The 21,250-nt window shown below is 43.3% G+C and overlaps 1 protein-coding gene across 4 annotated transcripts in view; it reads right to left on the bottom strand.

The window, feature by feature from the left end:
• The window catches only part of ARID1A (AT-rich interaction domain 1A), a 67,874-nt gene that overhangs the window by 10,879 nt on the left and 35,745 nt on the right, over window positions 1-21,250 (bottom strand). For all 4 annotated transcript variants that reach the window (XM_028514012.2, XM_028514011.2, XM_028514009.2 and 1 more), the window contains exons 5-11: window positions 5,908-6,148; window positions 5,531-5,620; window positions 4,828-4,995; window positions 3,818-4,130; window positions 2,275-2,420; window positions 2,068-2,177; window positions 661-870 (exon numbers count right to left, since the gene is read on the bottom strand). In XM_028514012.2, coding sequence (XP_028369813.1) covers window positions 661-870; window positions 2,068-2,177; window positions 2,275-2,420; window positions 3,818-4,130; window positions 4,828-4,995; window positions 5,531-5,620; window positions 5,908-6,148 — 1,278 coding nt within the window. The remainder of the gene's footprint in view (window positions 1-660; window positions 871-2,067; window positions 2,178-2,274; window positions 2,421-3,817; window positions 4,131-4,827; window positions 4,996-5,530; window positions 5,621-5,907; window positions 6,149-21,250) is intronic.

Raw genomic sequence — 21,250 nt, 5'->3', positions numbered from 1 at the left:
GTAGCAGAGGTGAATTCATTCACTTTAGTCTCCCATACAGAATAACTAAACACAACGTCCCACCTATATCTCCTTTCACAAACAATTTCTGTTAAATTGCTCCTGAAATCCCATCTTTACTGTGAAGTTTCTTGGAAAGGGTCAGCAACTACTCTGGCTGCCCATATACAATCTTGCAGACCAATTTATGTGGTAGATATCTTGCTGAAAGTTTTATTATTTCTAGCCTTAGACAGTCTAGCAACGTACACTGTCCCTACTTCACAGATAATAAATATTAGGGCTCAGAGTGGTTATAAAACTTTATCAAGGTTGTGTAATAAGTGGCTAAGAGAGGATTCAAAACCAAGCAATTTCTCCAAATCTTGCCCTTGTCTACTAAGCCAGATTGCCTCTCATGGAATCAGAATGCCTACAGACCTTTTCTGTCTTTGCAACCCAGTAGGATCCTAGACACATGGTAAACATAATGCTGATACTTCATCTTAGCCAGGAAGTCGCAGACTTCTGGGAGCTTGCGCTCTCAGGTCTGTCAGTATATAACTCAAAGAGCAGGAGAGGATAATATCCCTGTGGGATGCATGATGCTAGGTGAAGCCACTGAGTATCTTAAGATAGGCTTGCAGAAACCACAGGGGAAGCCAAGTGCCAGGCACTCACCTGAGTCAATCCACCAATCTCCTTCACAGACACATAGAGGCGATAGAGGTCCAGAGGTTTCCTACCCACAGCAGGCAGATTTGTCATGCCCATGGCCTTCTCCTCAGTGAAGGCCAGATAACGGTCCACCCACATCTTCCTCTCAGGCTCACCACCCAGCTCATACAACTTGGTGATCTTCTCATTGGTTGTAGTAGAAGAACTGGATTTCTGGAAGGAGCAGGTCAAGATTCTTAGGAACTGATTAGATTCAAAGCCTATGCTAAGGGTCTTAGAAGTCCCTTAATTAAAGCAGTAATAAAGCCTCTTATTCTGGAGCGGTTATTAATGCCTGTCCTGCCTTCGTAAGGTTGAAAGACCAAAAGGGAGCTAGATGTTCTTCCTGTAAAGGAAGAAAAATACTATATATTATACATTGTGTGCTGTGCTAGATGTCTTTACATATTAGGCATTACAAATTACCCTCCTCTTAAAAGATAGAGAAGCAGGCACAAGCGGGCCATGCCTAAGATCTCACAGCTTTGAAGAAGCAGGGCTGAGTCAAATCCTTGTCCACCTGACATCAATGTCACTACCACTCCCACACTACTTACCCAGGAACCTGGACACATTTTCATAGATGGTTTCAGAGAACTCAATAAACTCTAAATATGATCTTAAGACAATGGGATGGACTAAAACCAAAAGAAACTCTACCTACTCTCAAGAAAGAAAAAAGGGTCTTCCAACTGCTTGGAAGGCTTTGGACAGTATCCTCTCCTAAATAGGAGGATGACTAGAAGGGCCTGGGAGCCAGAGGTGAAGGTCCATAGGAGGTGGTAGCTGTAATTTCTTTATAATATAGAGGAAATAAGGTATGACAAAGGGCAGAAAAGTTTCAAATGACTCTAATGCTGAACAGGTCCCCAGTTTGCCACACGGCCCAACAGAGAGCACACTTAGGACCAACCTACAGGGGGCCAAGGACTGAAATCCCACCTGCCTCATCTCCCCCTGATAGAATATAGAGTACCAACGATTCCTGCCACTCTTAGTATGGTCCAGGAAGAGAAGAGCAACTAGTTGTCAATGACACATACCATCTATCAATCCATAAGGACAGAGGGCACAATTTCACAGAGAATTCTACACTGCAGGTCTGACATTTCCTCCATAACAGACAGCTGTGAGAAGATTATGTTTTCTATATCAGGCCCCTTAGACTAATTCAAACCTAATTCAGTGAGCTATTATTGTGGGACCCTTCACAATAACAAGAGGAAACAACAACCTTTCTCTGAGACAATCTACTTGGTGTCAAAAAAAACAAAACAAAACACGACAGAATCGAATCATCCTCTGCTTTTTCCTTTCTATCACTGGAAAGGATGGGGCAAAAAGGTGAGGAATCAAGCTATAAATCATTACTTTGGATTTGGATTCCGTCTTGGGTGTCCCATCAGCTTTGTTGTTCATTTTGGTGGCTGGAGTTAACTTGACATCCCCAAGGCCCATCATCTCTGGGCTGGCTGCCATCCCTACGAAAGAGGAAAAAAAAAATCCTAAGTTTAATAGGTTGTGACATGAAGGTCACTCTGGAAGAAATCCCTGGGATGAGCAATGACTAGAACTTACCTGCTGAATTGTTGGCCATGGTTCCACCCATGGGATATGGGGGTCCCTGAGGGTTAATCATGCCAGCCATACTATTAATCCCTTGTCCATAGGGAGGTCCAGTTCCCATTATGCCCCCTTGATTCATATTGGGGTAGCCTGGTGGCCTGAGAAGGAAAATGGAGAGAGGGGAGTTAGAGACACCAAGCTTTCAGATTTGGACTTGAGCTAAATATTAATAGAGTTGTGTGAGCCAAGATCATCTAGTTAGGCTTACAAAGAAAAAGTGTATGGGACCCCCAAACCACAATCATGCACTATCTGACCTAAATATTTTTATCTTTTACCTCCCGCAAAAGGTTCTAAGAGGATTCAAGCCCCAAATGGGAGACCATAGGTTAATTTGAAAGGAAACACTCCTTGAGGAATAAGGGTCTACCCTGTGTCTTAAATAGTGTCAGCCTCGAAGGCACCTGCAAAGTCAAGTGTGTTTCCATTTAAGAGCCTTCTCTATGCCAAAGAGGACTATAATGCTCAATTTTACCACTCTTTGTTACGTCAAACCCCAACCAAACTGGAGCCCTCAACAGTAAAGTACCTGGTGGTAGCAGGGGAGGCTTTGCTTTGCATTCCTGATGGGCCTACTACATGTTGTGCTTTCATCATTCTGAAGTACTAACCAAATCCACCTCTTCACACTTAGTCATTCACCCTAATCTACCTTGGTTCATCAACATCCCAATAAGACCTGTCACTTTAAGAACTGTAGGCACCAAAAATGGAGTACAAGGATAGAGCCTCCAAAAACAGAGAAATCATATGCACTGAAGTCCATGGCCAAGAAAGAAGAGATGATCTTCAAGTCACTAAACTGTATCACATGAGCCTTTTGCACTTTAGCACCAGAGTCAAACGCACAGGACCACAAAGAACAGTAGAAGAAATGGCAAACCATAACTCTACCATTCTTTTATTTCTCACACCACAGATCCAAGTCAAGTGTATCATTAAAAATCCTTTCAGAAACTAGGACACTAGATAACAAAAGAAATGAAACTCTGAAGACTTATTTTTACTAATCAAAATAATCTGTGCTTTGTAAAGTTCTTTATATATGATATCTGGTCATGTGAAATTTGGTAACAATTTTCTAGTATGCTTAAGAATCAGAACTTTTGCCCTGACCAGTGTGGCCTACTTGGTTGAGGCGTTGTACCACAGGTTCGATTCCCAGTCAGGGCACATGCCTGGGTTGCAGGCCCAGTCCCCAGTAGGGGCACAGGGCGTGGAAGAGGCAACTGACTGACGTTTCTCTCCCTCTCTTTCTCTATCTAGGAATAAATACATAAAATCTTAAAAAAAAAAAAAGTTGGTGTTTATGATTTAAAAAAAATAATCAGAACTTTTGTTGTGTTTTTCACTATAAGGAAATCTAATTTTTAAAGAGCTCTTAATAAAATGCATATTTACTAAGATGACATGGTTTAGGTCCAGACGTACCTCAATAACCTGAATGACGCTACAATTTATTTCCTTGCACTAACACCCTCTTCCCAGGCCTTACCTGTTTTGGATAGAGTTGGCAGCAACATGCATGGCGACAGCAGTTTCTTGAGTTTTCCGGTTCATGCCCCCTGGTGGGGGACACATCCCTGACCCAACCTGAGGTGGCATATTGGCCATGTTAGGGCCATATGGCCGGTTGCCCATGGAGGCGTGACTCATTCTCCCTGGAGGGAGTGTGCCATAAGGTGGGATGCCAGGCTGCCCATGCATCTGACCTCCAGCACCCATAGGGTTCATGCTTCCAGCCATGCCTGCACTAGGGTAGTTAGCGTTGGGCAAGGCATTATAGTTGGGCTGCCTGGGGTAGCCTCCTGGGAGAGGAAGAAGGAAAGAAGACACAGAGACTTGGTTAGTGATTCATTAGCAAGTCCCTAATACTGCTCAAACTCTCAAATTCCAAAGATGATAAACAAGGGGAATCATTAGAGATTTGGTCTGGAAAGAGACCAACTTCATGGTAGTCTTTACCCCATTTAAAAAAAAAAAAAAAGGAAAAGGGAGGGTAAAAGCATATAAAGAGAGGCCCCCATTGTCCCCCCATCTTAAAGACAGCACAGAGTAAGACTGACTGGCAGGCAAGGCTGGTTTTGCTCCTATCCAGGTCCAACAACTCCTAGGATTCTTTCCTTTCTACATTTTGGCCTTCTATACCATGCTATATGAGAAACATTCAGCTTTAGTTCATTGAGGGCTAATTTTGAAGAAAGATCCATTCTACTGGGACTAATTTACTAAAAACAAGTATAATAACCAATAATTAACATTTATTAAGTGCCTTTGCTCAGTGTCTTGAGCTAAACACTTTATCCCTGTTGTATAGATGAAACAGAGGCTCAGAGATATTCAAGAACTTTCCCATGGTGACAGTCCTTCCTCCCCTACTTTAGGGACTGGTCTTGGCAAATTAAAAGCAAAGAACAGTCTTACTCTTATACCCCAGGGAGTAGCATATCAAGTAACTGTTTTCTTGTCTCATCTCTGTGTACTCCTAACTGAGTATGTACTTACCCTGTGGGCCATACTGACTCCCCTGGGGACCATAGCTCCCCATGGAGTTCTGCTGGTAGGAGCCCATGCCTGTGTGCATCTGTCCTCCAGAAGGCTGACGTGGAGATAAGGCCGAGCCGGGCTGGGGGGAACTGTACTGGGGCATCTGGGGGTTCCTCTGCATGTAACCTATTTGTGGGTAGTGCCCATATAGTTATTACCTTAGTACAATGGGAACATATGTTCTCCCTTATCCTAGGACTTCACCATCTACATTTCAGCAACTCATTAAATAAAGTCTCTATCTTATTTATTATATAATTGCATGCCATTGCAGGCACCCTCCAAAGTGACATAGCTATTAACCAGATCATGCCAACTCTTTCTACTAAATGGGGGTTTTAAAAGACAACAATTACAGTAAAATAAAATGGAGCAGGATTTAAAGAATAAAGATTCAATGTTAAGTTTTAGCATCTGCTGACCAAATTGGGCACAATGTATGTGAGGGAATCCATCAAAAGAGAAACACTGAGAAACAAAGAATGACTGTGGGGGAAACACAGTTTTGGAGCCACAACATGGTCAAGCCCACTCTTAACTTTATAACTATTGCTGGGATTGTCCTACGCTTCATGGTCATACAGTTCTCCAAAAGCTATTGCACTGGATAATGAAGTGTCAGCCTTAGGCCTCCACCCTCTCTCAAAGCCCAGGCTCTTACCTCGTTCTTGGGCAATGCTCGATGGGTTCATGGAAGGATGTATGATGCTGTCCGACTGGCCACTGGGTGGCCGAGGTGGCATCTGATTGCCTGCTCCAGACAAAGAAAGTAAGCCAACTGTGGCTAAGCCTGGAATTTCTGGCTAAGAGGTCAATTCAGAGCTGGAAATGGCTCCTGGGAAGGCCAAGCACCCCCCAGTATCACATGCACAGAATGTTCCAACCAAGGGGCTCCTATCTCCCTTCTTCAAATGCTAAAGGGAAACTTTGCAGATAGGACCAGAAATGCTTTCTCTGGCAGTGGAAGGCTGGGGTTCCTTGATATTGTTGGAAGCCAGTCCCCATTCCCTCTCCCCAAAACCCAGCACTTGAGGGTACCTGGCACTGCAGCAGGCGAGAGTGGTCCTGAGCGAGACTGAGCAACACTGGCGGGAGAGCCAACAGGGGATGGGGAGGGGCCTCGGATGCCAGGCAGGTGAGGGGAAGTATGAGGAGAGAAAGGAGACTGAGCTGGGTTACTCTGTTCTCCTTGGCTGCTGGAAATCCCTGATGTGCTCACTCCAGGGCTCAGAGCTCCTTCTGTCCCCATGGGGAGATCGTCTATTGAACCAGATAGATCCTGAAACATACCACACAAAGACATGGATTAGCAGTATTAGGCAGAAAGACTCTTCTTTCAACAACACTACTACATGATTAGTATTTTCCTTAAATAACCAAGGGCAAGTACACTACACACATTATGTTGTCATGATACTCTATATATGGTAAACTCTTTATTAAGGGCCATATAGTCTTCTTCAAGTACAACTACTCAAGTCTGTCATCAAGTGCAAATGCAGTCACAGATAATATACATAAAGTTTTATTGGAATATAGCCCCATGCATTTGATTATTTATAAAAACAAGTAACTAGCCCACAATCTGTAGTTTGCTGGCCTCTGGTCTTCCCACCAGAATTAGACCTAGTACTTTTATCTTCTTTCCCAGTCTCAACTCCCAGAGTCATGACAGAGCAGCATTTCAATGAGCCTTTAGTTCTTTTCCACTGAGGAACCTTTATAAAACACTGACAGGATGTACTAGTACCAGGGGCCACGAGAGTATGTGAACAAGTATAAGCAATAATCACAGATTCTCTCTCCATCAGATTATTATAACCTACAATTTACCAAGGACTCACTTTTTCCAAGTTATTATATTTTAAAACATAAGGAGTAGGAGGTGGAAGAGGGATATACTACAGAGGAATATATAAGCTGGGATGCCTAGGCATGAATAACAGTGGGGAACGCAGCAGCATTAATATTATCTCTCTGATTTGACTGATTTGAAGTCAATCTCTCAAACTGCCATTTTCATCAGACAGCAATGGGTATGCATGGGGGTAGTTGATTAAAAAAAAAAATTGTCATCATCACCAAGCCCTTATTATATGAAATGCTAAAGTGACTTATCTAAGGAAAAGAAGATGACCTAAAAAAACAAAAACAAACTAAGCAAACTAGAACAGGCACAGAATCACAGAAATGGCGATGACATGGAGCGCTATCAGTGGGGAGGGGGAGGAGAGAGAATGGGGGAAAAGGTACAGGGAATAAGAAGCATAAATGATAGGTACAAAATAGACAGGTGGTGGTTAATAATAGTATAGAAAATGGAGAAGCCAAAGAACTTATATGTATGACCCATGGACATGAAACTAAGGGTGGGGGGAATGTTGATGAGGGGGTGCAGGGAAGAAGGGGAATAAAGGGAAGAAAAAAATGGGACAACTGTAATAGTATAATTAATAAAATATACTTTAAGGAAGCAAGTAAATAAATAAATATACATGAAAAAATTTGCCCTGGTTGATGTGGCTCAGTGGATTGAGTACTAGACTGTGAACCAAAGGGTCGCTGGTTCAATTCCCAGTCTAGGTAGGACACATGGCTGGGTTGGGGACCAGGTCCCCAGTTCCGGGCATGTGAGAGGCAACCACACATTGATGTTTCTCTTCCTCTCTTTCTCCCTCCCTTCCCCTCTCTAAAAAAATAAACAAAATATTTAGTCCTGGCTGGTGTGCCTCAGCGGACTGTGTGCTGGCCTATGAACCAAAGGGTCGCCTGTTCAATTCCCAGGCAGAGAACATGCCTGGGTTGCGGGCCAGGTCCCCAGTTGGGGGCATTCAAGAGGTAACTGGTCGATGTATCTTTAACATATTAATGCTTCTCTCCCTCTCTTCCCAACTCTCTAAAAATAAATAAATTAAATTTAAAAAATAAAAATAAAACCAGAATGTTGGCATAGGAAGGGACAAATAATTTACATCAATATTAACAGTAACTACCATTTGAGCATCTACGATGTGCCAGGCCCTTACAGAGTTACTTAATTTTCTACAATTCTTGGGAGTACATACTTCTACCACTAACATGTTAAAGATGAACAAGCTCATGCTCAGATTGGTTGCGTGCCCTAGTCATCCAGCAAGTAAACGGCAAAAACTAGATTTTTATCCCAAGTCTGCTGAACTCCAGAGCCTATGTTCCTTGTCTCTCTGTTATGCTGATACTATATGGACTGAGGAAAAAGCACCACACCCCAGCTGGGAGACCAATGCCCAGCTCTTGGTACTTACCAGTTGTGACCTTGGACAAGTTGGCAACAGGCTTTGGTTTCCTTACTTATACAATAAGAGGACTGGATAAATCTGAGTTTGTGACACCTCTGAGGCATATGCATGAAACTCCACTGGTAATATATGGTCAGGGCCATATGAAATATACAATACCAGTGGCAATACCCTGGAATTGGAGATATGGCAACACACAAGCACTATAAGATGTAAGACATACCCTTTAGTCCCTGTGGCTAATCACAAGCTAATGTTTTTATTGGGAAATGGGAGGGAGTTGTAAGGGTAGACTCCAAAAGAAGTCTCCCCCCTCTATCTACACGAACAGATATTGCTCTGAACTCCATGTCCTTTTATTGCACAGGACACACCTCTGCTTTCTACCCTACAAAAAGCCAGTTTTTCAAGTCTTTTGTTCCACAAAAAGCCGGATGTCTGGCTGTTGAGTCAGACCTTAATGTGCTTAACAAGTTTGGCTTTCCACAACATACTTACCACAGACAAAGTTCAATCAATCCCAGCCCCAATTCTCCCTAGCTGGAGCCACCTTTAGCATTTCAGGACTCAGGTTCTCAGTTCTCTCAAAAGGTTCCACCTAACAGTTACCTTCTAGGAGGACTACTGAAAGAATTACAGCACTGCCTCCTAAATGGAAAGATCTGTTTCTCTGGGTTTGCTCTCCTCCAAGCATAATCCTGCTAAGAGATGGGAGGTGAAGATCAGCCCACTCAGTGCCCTGCCAGTTCCAAGGAAGCAACAGGGCCAGGGAGGATTTCCTCACGTGTTTCCAATGTGTTTCATGCATTTTATTGCTCATCTACCATGTAGATCAAAAGCACTGGAGCGGGTCCAACTATTTCACACAGAATCTCACACTCCAGGCTGCCTACAGCCCTGAAAGCCTTCGTTTCTTCACTTGAAATACTGCCCAATGTTATTTTGGGATGTGACCTGATAGAGAAAGCCCATAGGGACTCCATGACGATAACTGTTCCAGCTGTGATTGGTTGCCCGGTCCCAGCAAGTGCCAGCATGGGTTTGTCAGGCTCTGCAGACAAACAGAACTCGGCAGCTAACACCTTCTCTTTACACCACAACAAAACCATGCCCTAAATTACATAGTCCATACCACACTGGGGGGTGTGCGTACAGGGCAGCATCGTGTGCAGGGACGGGTTTGCTAGTGCTCTCACAGGAAGGCCTGCAAGTTCTAACATGAATTGGCTGCCTGATGAAGAACATTTCATGCAGGAAGATACCAGTTCAGGGTTAGATGAGAGGGGGTTAAACAATCTCCCAACGGAGCCTCATGAGGATGACATCAGTCCATTTTGTTGAGCAGATTAAATAACATCAACAGGCGACAACGAAGACCAGGTTCAAGGCAATGCTCAGATTCAACTTTTTCTCATAAATTTGGCAGAATCTTTGGGAAATGGAGCTTTCGCAAACCCCCAGATGGGGTTCTTGTATTCTTTCAGTTGTGAAGAGCTTTTGCCAAGTTGTGCTAACTACTGGCAGGGAAACCAAACCACCCACCAAGAGAGCCAGGTAAATCCTACACACATGCTTGTAGTAAGTGTGTACCTATGTGTCTGTGTGGTAGGAACCTTCCAATTCAACCATACTCACTTACATGATGATATTTGAATGAAAAGTCCAAATGCACAGCTTGAAATGACCAAATCTGCACTAACAATTTGTCAAGTATTTTCCTAGACTAACAGATTCATGGCCACGGCAGGAGGCTGCTCCCATGCTGGAGAATGGGAGGAAATCCTTAAGAACACAGAAAGGCTGGGAAACCTAACACTTAAGAAAGGCAGATGGTAGGAAAGGAGGCAACAGTTCTGACAAACTTCAAGACAAACTTAATGACATGGGAATTACTTAAGGTATCTAAGATTTTGGGAGACCTGGTTTTCCATAATGCCTTGCTTAAGCAACATATTTGTCAAGGGTCAGGTGGAGAACAGGCTACCTCTCTATCAAACACTTCTAAAAAATATTCAGTACAATAAAGTGTCAGTTGTAGGTTCTCTGAGCCCCCCCACCCAAGTCTTTGCTAAATAGAAGGAAGGGAGATCTAATTCACCCCACATTGGTAGGGGCTCCAGAGTTTAGAATTGCTGCACTGTTCCAATGCATGGTCTCAGCCATCCCTGCCTAGACAGCAGACTAGCTTGTGCTGGCTTAAATGCCAAGAACAAATCAACACACAGAATAGGCTGCCTCTTGCCGCTGGTGGTATTTCATCAGGGGTTAAGCAGGTGGTTAAAGAAGGAGAAAGAAAAGATGTAGAGGCTGATACCATCCTTTTAGCTTAGGATCGTTCAGTAAGCACCATCTCCTGCCTCAACTACACTCACTGGAAGAGCTGAAATCACTCCAGGAAAGGTTTGGATAACTCTTATTTCCTAACTCCTAATCCCAAGTTTCCAAAAGGCCCTCACCAAAGCCCCTTTTCTCTTTTTCTACAACAGGCTATTGTTTGGGGGATAATGGATCATTTCTTCCTGGTATCTCCTGCCATGGTGTGCTCCTGGACACACCATGGAGAAGGCTTAGACTCTTGTCTTCAGAATGTTTTTTAGCGCCCCACTTCCAAGAGAAAAATCCCCTTTATATGCACATCAGAATGCTTAAATAAAGCTCTGGAAGACCAAATCTCCGAATCCAAAGGATATTGAAAAGAGGAATAAAACAAGTCCCTTTGTGTCTCCCTCTGGAAGGGAAGCAGAGCTGACATAATTATTTGACTACCATGTGTTCACCCCTAAGGTATATGATGGACTCACATTTTGTTCTCACAATCACCTTCTGATGTATATATCAATCCCATTTTTGCCCTGGCTGGTGTGGCTCAGTGGATTGAGCACCACCTTGTGAACCAAAGGGTTGTTGATTGGACTCCCAGTCAGGGCACATGCCTGGGTTGCAGGCCAGGTCCCCAGTAGGAGGTGTGTAAGAGGCAACCACATACTGATGTTTCTCTTCCTCTCTTTTCTCCCTCCCTTCTCCTCTCTCTAAAAAATTAAAATTAAAACAAACAAACAAACAGACAAACAAAAAGAAACCATTTTAACATAGAAGCAGGAAGCTCAGAAGTTAAATGACTTTCCCAAGGATGGAGAGCTATTAGGAGAACTGAGGTTCAAACCCATAGTCTTCTGATTCCAAAGCCTGCATACTCTTTCCATCACAAGGTGGAAGCTTGCCACTATCAAAGGGTCCATGTTCCAAACAAGATCAGGCATCAACTTGTCTCCAAACATGCTTGGTGATTAGCTACATAACTAACTGGCTAACCTTACGAGGCCGCACTTACATCTTCTGTAGAAAGAAAGACTAAAACTAGATTATCCAGCTCTATAATGCTATGTACTCCTCTCTTTCTTAGCCACTCTTCCTATAAACCACTCTTGCTTTCTAACCCTTCTTTCATGGTTTACTTCAAATTGGTCCTTTCACTTTAACTCTTAATTTATACCTACATTTTCTACACTAAAAAAAATGTAGGTGTAACTTTCTCTGGGTTCTTAGAAGGGCACTTAATGTACAGAGGCAAGGGGAAAGGAGAGAATGACTTAGAATCTAGGGGGACAGCAGGAAACTAAGTCCCATGAAGGTATCTAGTCTCCACTGGTTTTCATATTGAATAAGCCCCAGTCCTATTATCAAGCACAAGGGTGTGGCCCAAAGAGAGATATTAAATATCCCTGACCTCTAGGTGGCCTCATCTCAGGCAATTTCAAAACCTCATACTTTCTTCTTCACCAAGCCCTGCAGATACCCTTCCAAACTTCAGGACAATCAGGCCTTTTTTTTAGGGCTCCCATGTCCCAAACTACAAGATGGGAAAGCTCCTCTTTGAGGGTAAAAGCCAAATACGCTTTACTCTTCTGCCCATAGTCGTAATCCAACCATGGGAAAACAGCTTTCCTCTAACACAGCAGGGTGACCCATTTCCCTGCCAAGGAGGAGAAATGGGTGGGAAAACCAAATGCTTAAAGTTGCACATTAGGTGCAACAACTATAGACTAAAATCTTTTTTTGCCTTGGGAATTCCAAAGACAACAGCTTTGTGAAGGCAAAGCCTCCATAGTCACAGTACAACTTCCTTTGCTCCTCAACCCACAAGCAAGGACCTCCCGAGGCTCCCCTAGACTCAGTGTTACAGGACTAACAGCACCATGCTGAATTTGCCCTTTATGCCACGAGCCTGTGGCACCAGAGCAAGACCAGACTATATTCTCCTATTATTAGTGACCAGAAAAATGCTAGGCACACAAAAGACAAAAATCCTGATGTTGCTGAACCAATCATCTACTCTAAAGCATTCTTTTTAGACCCAATCTCTATTAGTCCTCTCTCTTTCCTTTGATCATCAGTCCCCCAACCCAGTCCTGCACCTGAACTCTAGACCTCCACATTGAGGGAGGTACTCTTGGGTGATGACATCAAGGGAACTGACTGCTGTCTAATACTGGAAAGTGCAACCCTGAATGGGCCTTGGCCACTTGGGTAAGAGCTCTTGATAGAACTGCAGTTCAGGGAAAGACATTCTAGAAAGGAGACTGTCAGGAGGCATGGCTCTATGTCACTAGAGCAAATTCAATCTAATTACAAAAATACAAAATCCTACTGTTCTAATCTACCCCAGCAAAACCTCTTGGGGTAGGTCTGACCCTTTGGGTGGAGGCTGAGGTGTTGGTGAGGTGTAACAGGGGAAGAGAAAGACTGTTGTGCTGCCTGCATTCCTGTGGTGGGAGCCCCTGCAAGCATCAGCTCGGCCACTGCAGCAGCCATTGATTTTCCAGGGCTTTAGAAATCCAGGGGTCGATATTCTGCTCCCACAGATCTGCTCAGCTACAGGTTTAATCACATTGAGTGCTTCTGCTCAACATCTCCCCTGCACTTTCCCCTCCCCAAACCAATAAAACAAACACCAAACACAATGAGAGCTGGCAATGGATAGATGGTGCTCCCCATAGCTAGGCCCCACCCCCAGGGAAATTCTAAGCATCCGCTCCAAGGGAGCCAAAGCTACATGGGCAGTCCATAAGAGGAACTGCAGGAATAGATCCACAGGGCCCAGAGAACATTCTAATCCCTTTCCCAACACTCCTACACAGACCCTTCTAATATTCAAAGATTTTACATTAAAAAATTCAGGTTCCCAACTGAAAAATCCTAGAACTCCCACAGGGCACTCAACAGTTGAAAGCTCGCTTTCTAGTTTGTCAGTCCTCACCAGGCCTGCATAATACCATGTTATCAATCTTACCACTTTCCAACACACACTCCCCTCCCATGCAAAGGCTTCTCACTTGAGCCAGAAGAGATGTCTCATCTAGTCAGAAACCTCCTCTTGGCCAAAACTGTACAGTGTTTTAAGGGTCACTAGCTAACAGACTCTTCATTCCACGTGTGGAAAAAAAAAAAAATGAAACTGGGTCAGAGCTGGGCCTGAGTTAGAGCAGTCAAGAGCTGTGCATATTTATGGAATAGGGCTGTTCTAATCCCAGCAGGAAATGAGCAAGATAAAGCTAGAGAAAGCAAAGAAGTTAGGAACTTCCTACTTTCTTCAAGTCAAGCATTCCCTTTCAGGAAGGCCAACCACACAGATCTTGCTTCATCAAGACCACCAGCTTGAATCCTAGAACTTGAGCAAGGAGGGCAGGGAAAAAGGGAGAGGAAAAGAACACCAAAAAGAAAACAGAATTCTAGGTATGAGAAGTGTAAGGAAGAAGAGGGGTACTGTCTCAGGCTTCTACCTCATCTAATTGCCCCTTCAAAATTAGAGCAACCAGAAAAAAATCAAAGATGTAATAATGTACATAACTGGGAAGACAAAAGCTGGCCCTGTGTTCAACAGCTTCGGCAAAGGCCTGGGTAGCTGATGGCCTCCCTGGTTTGGTACTTAAAGCCCTAAATTAATATTTGCCAGTGGTCTTCTCTACCATGGGCCCACTGGTCCAAATAAAATCTAAATAATTGGGGGAGGGAGTGGAATGAGCAGACCGGTGAGTGGGGAATAGATATAATAATCTTAAATCAGAAAAGACAGACATCAACCTCAAAGGCCATTAAAACCAAAAGAACAACTTGAACATAAAAGTGATATAGTCAAGTTCTAAAAGTAGAAAATGGTGGGAGGGGGAATGAATATTTTTGATAACAGTTCCTCTGAAGACTGATCTCTTCTATTTGGAACTTGGTTTCTCTCTTACCTTCCTCAAAATGTCAGGAAATTACCTTCACTCATCTCAGTAAACAATATTCAGTATTCCTCCCACATCAAAGCTGGCCTTAAGGGACAGGTTTACTGACTCTCAACTGGAGCCCTTCAACCCCTAGTTCCCCTCTTCAAAGCTTCTCTGGGAAAGGTCAAATGGGAGGGAAGCTTGGAAGTCAGTTCTGCCTCATGGCAATCAAATATTATGTCACAATACCAGCCAATTCCACGCTGACACCACAGGTAGGGAAGATGGGATAGGTTTGGGCCTTGTAAGCAAATAAAGCACGAGACCAAGCACTCACTGGTCTCCAAAGGGACAACACTAGATCATGTAGCAGATTCACCACAGCTACCAGGCAGAACACCAAAGAGTTTAGGAACATGAGAAAAAAGACAACAGAGCTAATTCTATGCTTGATTCATTGGGTATGTTAACATAGGTCCATGCCTAAGGGTCCTGCCATCTGGACCAAGTTCAGAGGAACAAATTCTCACTCTGTACAGGATCCCTAGTAGTTTCTATGATTGTGTCCCAGGGAGTGGGGGGTCTTGGTTTATATCTTGTTCAAAAGCACAAACCCCCCAACCCTGACCCCAGTACAAGAAATACCTTGGCAATAACACATCTAGTAGGCTGGCTTTCTGATTTTGGTTGGCCTTTTCGGAAAAGAACATGGCAGCTTTGCAGACAGCACCAAAAGGAGGGGAAGGGAAAGGGGGATAAGGGGAATGGGTGAAGAAAGCTACTGTTACCAAGGCAACTGAGTTCACCCATATGTTGATTCAGGAACTTCAGTAAATTCTAGTTTTTAAGGTTTCTTCCATCCAGAGTAAATGCTTCCTACACATCATCCTGGAGAGTAGATCTAAATCCAGGAACCACAATATCACTCACCACCTTTGCCTAGAAATCTCATCCCTACATCTCTCCGCATCTCCTTCCCTTTCTCCAAAGAGAGGAGTATATGGAAGACAAAGTCTGTTTTCTGAATTCTTCCTTCTCTTATTTTTTTTTTTCCTTTTCTTTCCCCATCTGAAAACTGCCCCTCTGCCTGTCTAAAAACTACCCCTTTGCCATTTGAGGTGACTTTTCTCCGCATTCTTTCTTTTTTAAGATTTTATTTATTTATTTTTAGACAGAGGGGGTGGGAGGGAGGAAGAGAGGGAGAGAAACATCAATGTGTGCTTGCCTCCCATACACCAGCTACTGGGGACCTGGCCCTGCAACCCAGGCATGTACCCTGACTGGAAATTGAACCAGCGACCCTTTGTTTTGCAGTCTGGCACTCAATCCACTGAGCCACACCAGCCAGGGCCATTCTTTCTGTTCTTAAAGGAGCTTTTTGCTGATCCTTTATAGGAGTTGGTCCTAATAGTAAAAGCATTGGATTGGATGTCAGGGAACCAATGTTCTCATTTACTAAACTGGCCTTGGGTAAGTCCTTTCCCCTTCCTGGGCTTTAGGTTCCTCATATGTAAAGTGAGGGTTGAGGGAGAAGTGGTGGTATTTGTATTAGTGTGGTAAATATTCTGTGGACTAACTCAAGCTACCTCTACTCCACTCTTCCTAATCTGTAGAGGTTTAAAAAGCTGAAAACTACATTTCCCAGAATCTCTTGAGGATGGGTTTGAATCCAGTTCAGGTTCTGCTCATTAGAAGCAGACTCAAGATTAGATTAAAGTATAGCAGAGACCATGTTTCTGTCTCCTTTACTTGTTTCTGCAGGAACATTTCGGTTTCATCTTCCTGTTAACTGGGTGCTGGTTTTGGCAGCGGCAGCTGCTACTACTTCTTGATTCCAGTTTATGATCCCCAGATAGCAGATTTAAAGCAATCAAACTGCTTGTGGCTCATAAGCAGGAGATCCCTGGTGGGTAAGCCTAGGTCTAGGTTCTATTCCTGAAGGACAAGCCTACAGGTTGGTCCTTCAATCCTTCTAACAATTTTGTAAGACCAATTCCAACTACTAAATCCCTATCAAACATACCTAGGTCTAAGGTTTAATGTAGAAACCACTCTATGTGACACTATCAGGTGATCCCAAAAGAATAGTTGTGAAGGAAAGAAAAAAGAATTATTCACAAATATATTCTCTGCTAAGCCAGCATCTTTTGGGAAAAATAGGCAAGATGGGGGAGCCTTAGAACTTTAAAATACATTTGTCCAGGACAACCACCTTAACTTCTTCCCTGTTTACAATCTCCTTGCACTCTCTCCCTTCTACTATGAGCTCTGCAAGGGTTGAATTGCTCACAAGATGATGGTTGAATCAGCACATGCTTTCCTTTTCATCCCTATATTCTCTGCAAGCTTTTAGTCTGCTGAGGATAGTATTACCTGCCCAATCCAAAATATTTTCTAGGCTTTAGGGAGGCATGGGATAGACAGGGTACTGAATGTCCTCCTCAGGAGCAGGAAATATGTTTATCAGTTCTAGGTACAAAAGAACCAGGGCACACCTGTCCTGACAGCTCTGTGTAGCTTATGAGTGAAGACAAGTCTGTCCCACACAAGATCCCAGTTTATCTTTTTATACCAATTTCTGGAAACTACCAGCTTCCTACAGGAGGGCTGCAGAAAAATTAAAAAAAAAATATTCAAATCCAAGTGGTATGCTTGGTGGGGAGGTGGTGTAACTTCCCACCAGTCCTCAGTAGGTAACTGACCTCAGGGGCCATCACACTAGAGGTAAGGCTCTATTAATATTCAGACTTAAGTTGTTCTGAAGAAAACAAAAGGTTCCAGCAAGAGGAATCTGTGTGAGACACACAAGCAGGAAGCTGAGCCCAGCCACCAGCGACTAGAATAGTAACAGGAAATGGGCCCAGGAACAAGCATACAGAAATCTGCTGCAAGCAGCAGAGGCTCCAGCAGGCACCAGGCAGCATCAGCGCTGGAGCAGCATGACTAAGATGGGGAATCAGATTGGCTAGCACTGCCAGAGAACCAGCTTTCTAGAGAAGGGACGGATACCTACACAGGGTACACGCTGCTCTGAACATTCTGGGCAAATATGACGGAGGTTGGGGATTTCCTTTTTCAGACTTGGTGAGAGCACCTGGGCTACAATTCAAGGGGAACAAGCACAGATACATGGTCAGATATAGAGAAAACAGAACAGCCTAGCTTCTCTGGGTACCAAAATTGCTAGTGGCATTCCTGTTATTTCTTTAAAAATATGCTGGCAAAAACCATTGGCCCTGCCTCCTTTTACCATGAAATTTGACAAAAGGGAGCACAAACAGTATAAAATTAAAATCCTTCAAACATCCCAATTTCTAAGTTTTTAGAAGACTCCTCTCACCACCCCCTTCCCCCCAAAAACCCAGATGACAAAAAGCTGATTCTCCTAGGGGATATTCAGCAAAAGTTTACTCAGTATGTGATTCAGGTAGTCACAGACCTAAGTCCTCAAGCAGAGGCACCAACAAAACCTATGTGAACATGAACGAACATCCACAAAACAAATGGTAGTGGTCATCCACTCCTATCCCCCATACCCATCTAGAGATTATTTAGACTTTACTAAGCACAGCAAAATTTATTATATTCCAAAGTCTCAGATTTGAAAACTTCACTCAACACTTGGGGTCTAACTCCTTGCTTCTAAACTATTAGACATATAAATTACCTGCAGATCTTGTTACAAGTATTGGATTCTAGTAAGCTGGGGCGAGGCCCAAGAATCTGCATTTCTAGCAAGCTCCCAGGTGATGTCTGTGCTGCTAGATCATGGACCACATTTTTTTTTTCAGTAACAAGGATACAACTGATTAAAGGACACTGTGTTCTACAAAAAGGGGCACAGAACAGGACTTGTTCCTATCCAGCACAAGGAAAACCAAAGAACCAAACCCTAGTCAATTTTCCATTGTTTGAGATGATTCCCTAGTTGGATAGTTTCTTCAGCAGACCTGCCCTATGGATTTACTCATCTTCCCTCTCCTACTCCATCCTGTCCCTCAGCTGACCTTTCTACAACTCACTGTGCTTCCATCACGTGGTCTGGGAAAACAAAAGTGAGATGGAAATCCATTCATTTATAGTCCTCCTTTTAGGACAAGTCTAGTGAATGTTAAATGGCAACGGGGTTGAGGCTTTTGACAAACATGAAGGACAGGTTGTCCATGCCTTTCCTCTGCTGCGTGGGATGCTACAAGAAGTATTTCATCTGAAATATCAGCAAGAGCTGGATTCAAATCCTGGCTCTGACCATTAGTTTCTTCTTAGGTAAAACGGAAGTCATTACTCAGTACATTTCAATTCCTGCCCTTCGAGGAGAATTGGTATGTATCTTCTTAGCCTGGCCTTACTCTTGCCCTCTAAGATTTGGATCCTATAATAAGAACATAGTTCCCTCCCATTTCCTCTTTCTGGATCCATGTAACCCAAACTATCAGGGCCTGAGAGCATCACAGTAGTAAAATATGAGTGCTAATAGCCACTATGTCACTAAGTGAAATCTAAAAAGCTTGGAAACTCAAATGATCAAGAATATCTACAGATAATTTAACGGACATTAAAGATCCGGAATCCTCCTGTCTCTAACTCACTGCTGCCATCAATAACCTCCATGCTCTACCTAACCAGAGGAAACAAGTATATCTATCTGGATCTTCCACAGTAAGCCTCTAGGACTTTTTCCAGTCAAGGGTATAGTATCCCTATAAATTAACTCAGTGAATGAATGCCCTTGACTCCTCTCTTTCATGTCTCCTGAAAGAATGTGCCCCGTTTATACTCCCCAATTTCTGCCGGCATCTTCACCCTGCTATCTGCCTTATACACATGCAGGTCTTGAGATGAAGCTGAGGCATTTGGGATCATCCCTCCTTCAATGATTTTCAAGAGTGTTCTTTATCTTGACACCTTCCCTTGCTCATTTCCTTTTCTCCAAGGGAAACCAGGTCCTCTCCCTACCTAAAAAGGATCCCAATAACCTCTTCACAAACAAATCCAACTCTATGTTCCTTAAAATATAAATATGATGTGGACTACTTTCCTCCCTCCCTTGGCTTCCAGAAATAGGACACTACCCTGGTCCTCCCCCATCTCTCCAGCTATACATGGGCACTTCTACACAATGACCACAGGCATGTCCAGGCCTCTATCTGGCTCTTCTTTTCATACCCCATGGCCTGGGAGGCCTATTTCATTAATGGTTTAACCATTAACCATTAAACAGACAACTCTCAAACTCTATTTAGGTCCAGTTGTTACTCAAGTTTGAGTCTACTATCTCCAACTAGTAACTAAGTATTTGTTTTCAGACATCTCACTATAAGGAACTTAACTTATCCTCAAAAATGAGTTTTCCTATGAACCTTTCTATTTCTGTCCATGAGATTTCTCTTTCTTTTTCTCACCCAGTCAATCAAGCTCATTAAATTTTCCACCCAACAGAATCTATTTAATCTCAGCTTTATAGATTCTTCCCTGCATATCTCACAACTGGGACTAGGTAGCTATGCAAATGAGAAAGAGGGATAGAGAACTGCACACTTCTTGCCAGAAGTACAATATCTCAACAGTTTAATTTATCCCCTTTCCAGACTCACCCCCTTTAACAACTACACACCAATGGATCATTTTTTAAAAGCATAATTAAAAAAAAAGTTTATTGATTTTAGAGAGGAAAGGAGAGAGAGAAGTATCGATGTGCGACAGAAACACCAACTGGTTGTGTCCCATATGTGCCCCAGCTGGGGACTGAATCTGAAACCTAGGTATGTGCCCTGACCAGGAATGGAACTGCCAACCCTTTGCGACAACACTCCAACTAACTGAGCCACACTGGCCAAGGCCCAATGGGCTTCTGTAAAACATTAATTTTATCATGTTATTGCTCTAACTACATACAGCAGGTCCATAAGATCAGATCCAAATGCCTCACTTACTAGCCTACCAGGGCCCTAATCCATGTGACCTAGCTTTCCTTTCTTAACTCCCTATCCCAAGAAGCCTGATTCTGATCAGTCCCCTAATATCATCTATACTGCACATCCCCACCTGGCCTCTGCTCAGGCTATATTTTTCCTTTCCAAACACAAAAGTACATCCACATAGCTCATTCCAAACTTCTACCACAATGTCTTCCGCAGCTATTTAGACATAAATGGATCACTGACTTCACTGAATTCTGATAGCACTCACTGAAACATTCAGTCACACATTCTTCTATTTCACTAACGAAACAGGAGGATTCTTGAGGGTAGCAGCCATGTCATAGTCAGAAGTACAGATTCAAGAATTTGGGTTACCTTAGAAGTCATTGAAGTTCAACCCTTGTCTATACCTACTGCCTTCTATATAATACCCACAGCAAACAGTGCTTTCCAGGTTTTATACCCAGGACAGGAAACATGCCTACTTTAATTAATTGATAGTTAATTAATTAATTTTTAGACAGAGGGGAATGGAGGGAGAAAGAGAAGAGAGAAACATCAATGTGTGGTTGCCTCCTGCGTGCCCCCAACTGGGGACCTGGTCTGCAACCCAGACATGTGGCCTGACTGGGAATCGAACCAGTGACCCTTTGGCTCACAGGCCGGTGATCAATCTACTGAGCCACACCAGCTGGGGTCATGCCAACTTCAAAAAACTTAAAAAAAAAATATTCTAATCCTCCACATTACAAAGGAACTTGGGTGTCACACTTGGGCTTAAACCTATAGGCAACAGGTAGTCAGAGGTTTTAAAGCAGTAATGTTACTTGCCAGGTTTAATTTTTTTAGATGATCATCCTAGTAATTATGTTGAGGGCTGACTTGGAAGGAAAAGACAGAAACCATCAGGAGGCTGTGGCAAGACACCAAGTAAGGAATAACAGGGGCCTAGACAGTAAGGAAGGAGAGGGGA

The sequence above is a fragment of the Phyllostomus discolor genome, chromosome 5, assembly GCF_004126475.2.
Source record: "Phyllostomus discolor isolate MPI-MPIP mPhyDis1 chromosome 5, mPhyDis1.pri.v3, whole genome shotgun sequence".
NCBI classification, from domain to species: Eukaryota; Metazoa; Chordata; class Mammalia; order Chiroptera; family Phyllostomidae; genus Phyllostomus; species Phyllostomus discolor.
The sequence above is the reverse complement of the archived record's forward strand: the minus strand, read 5'-3'. Positions and strand labels throughout refer to the sequence as shown.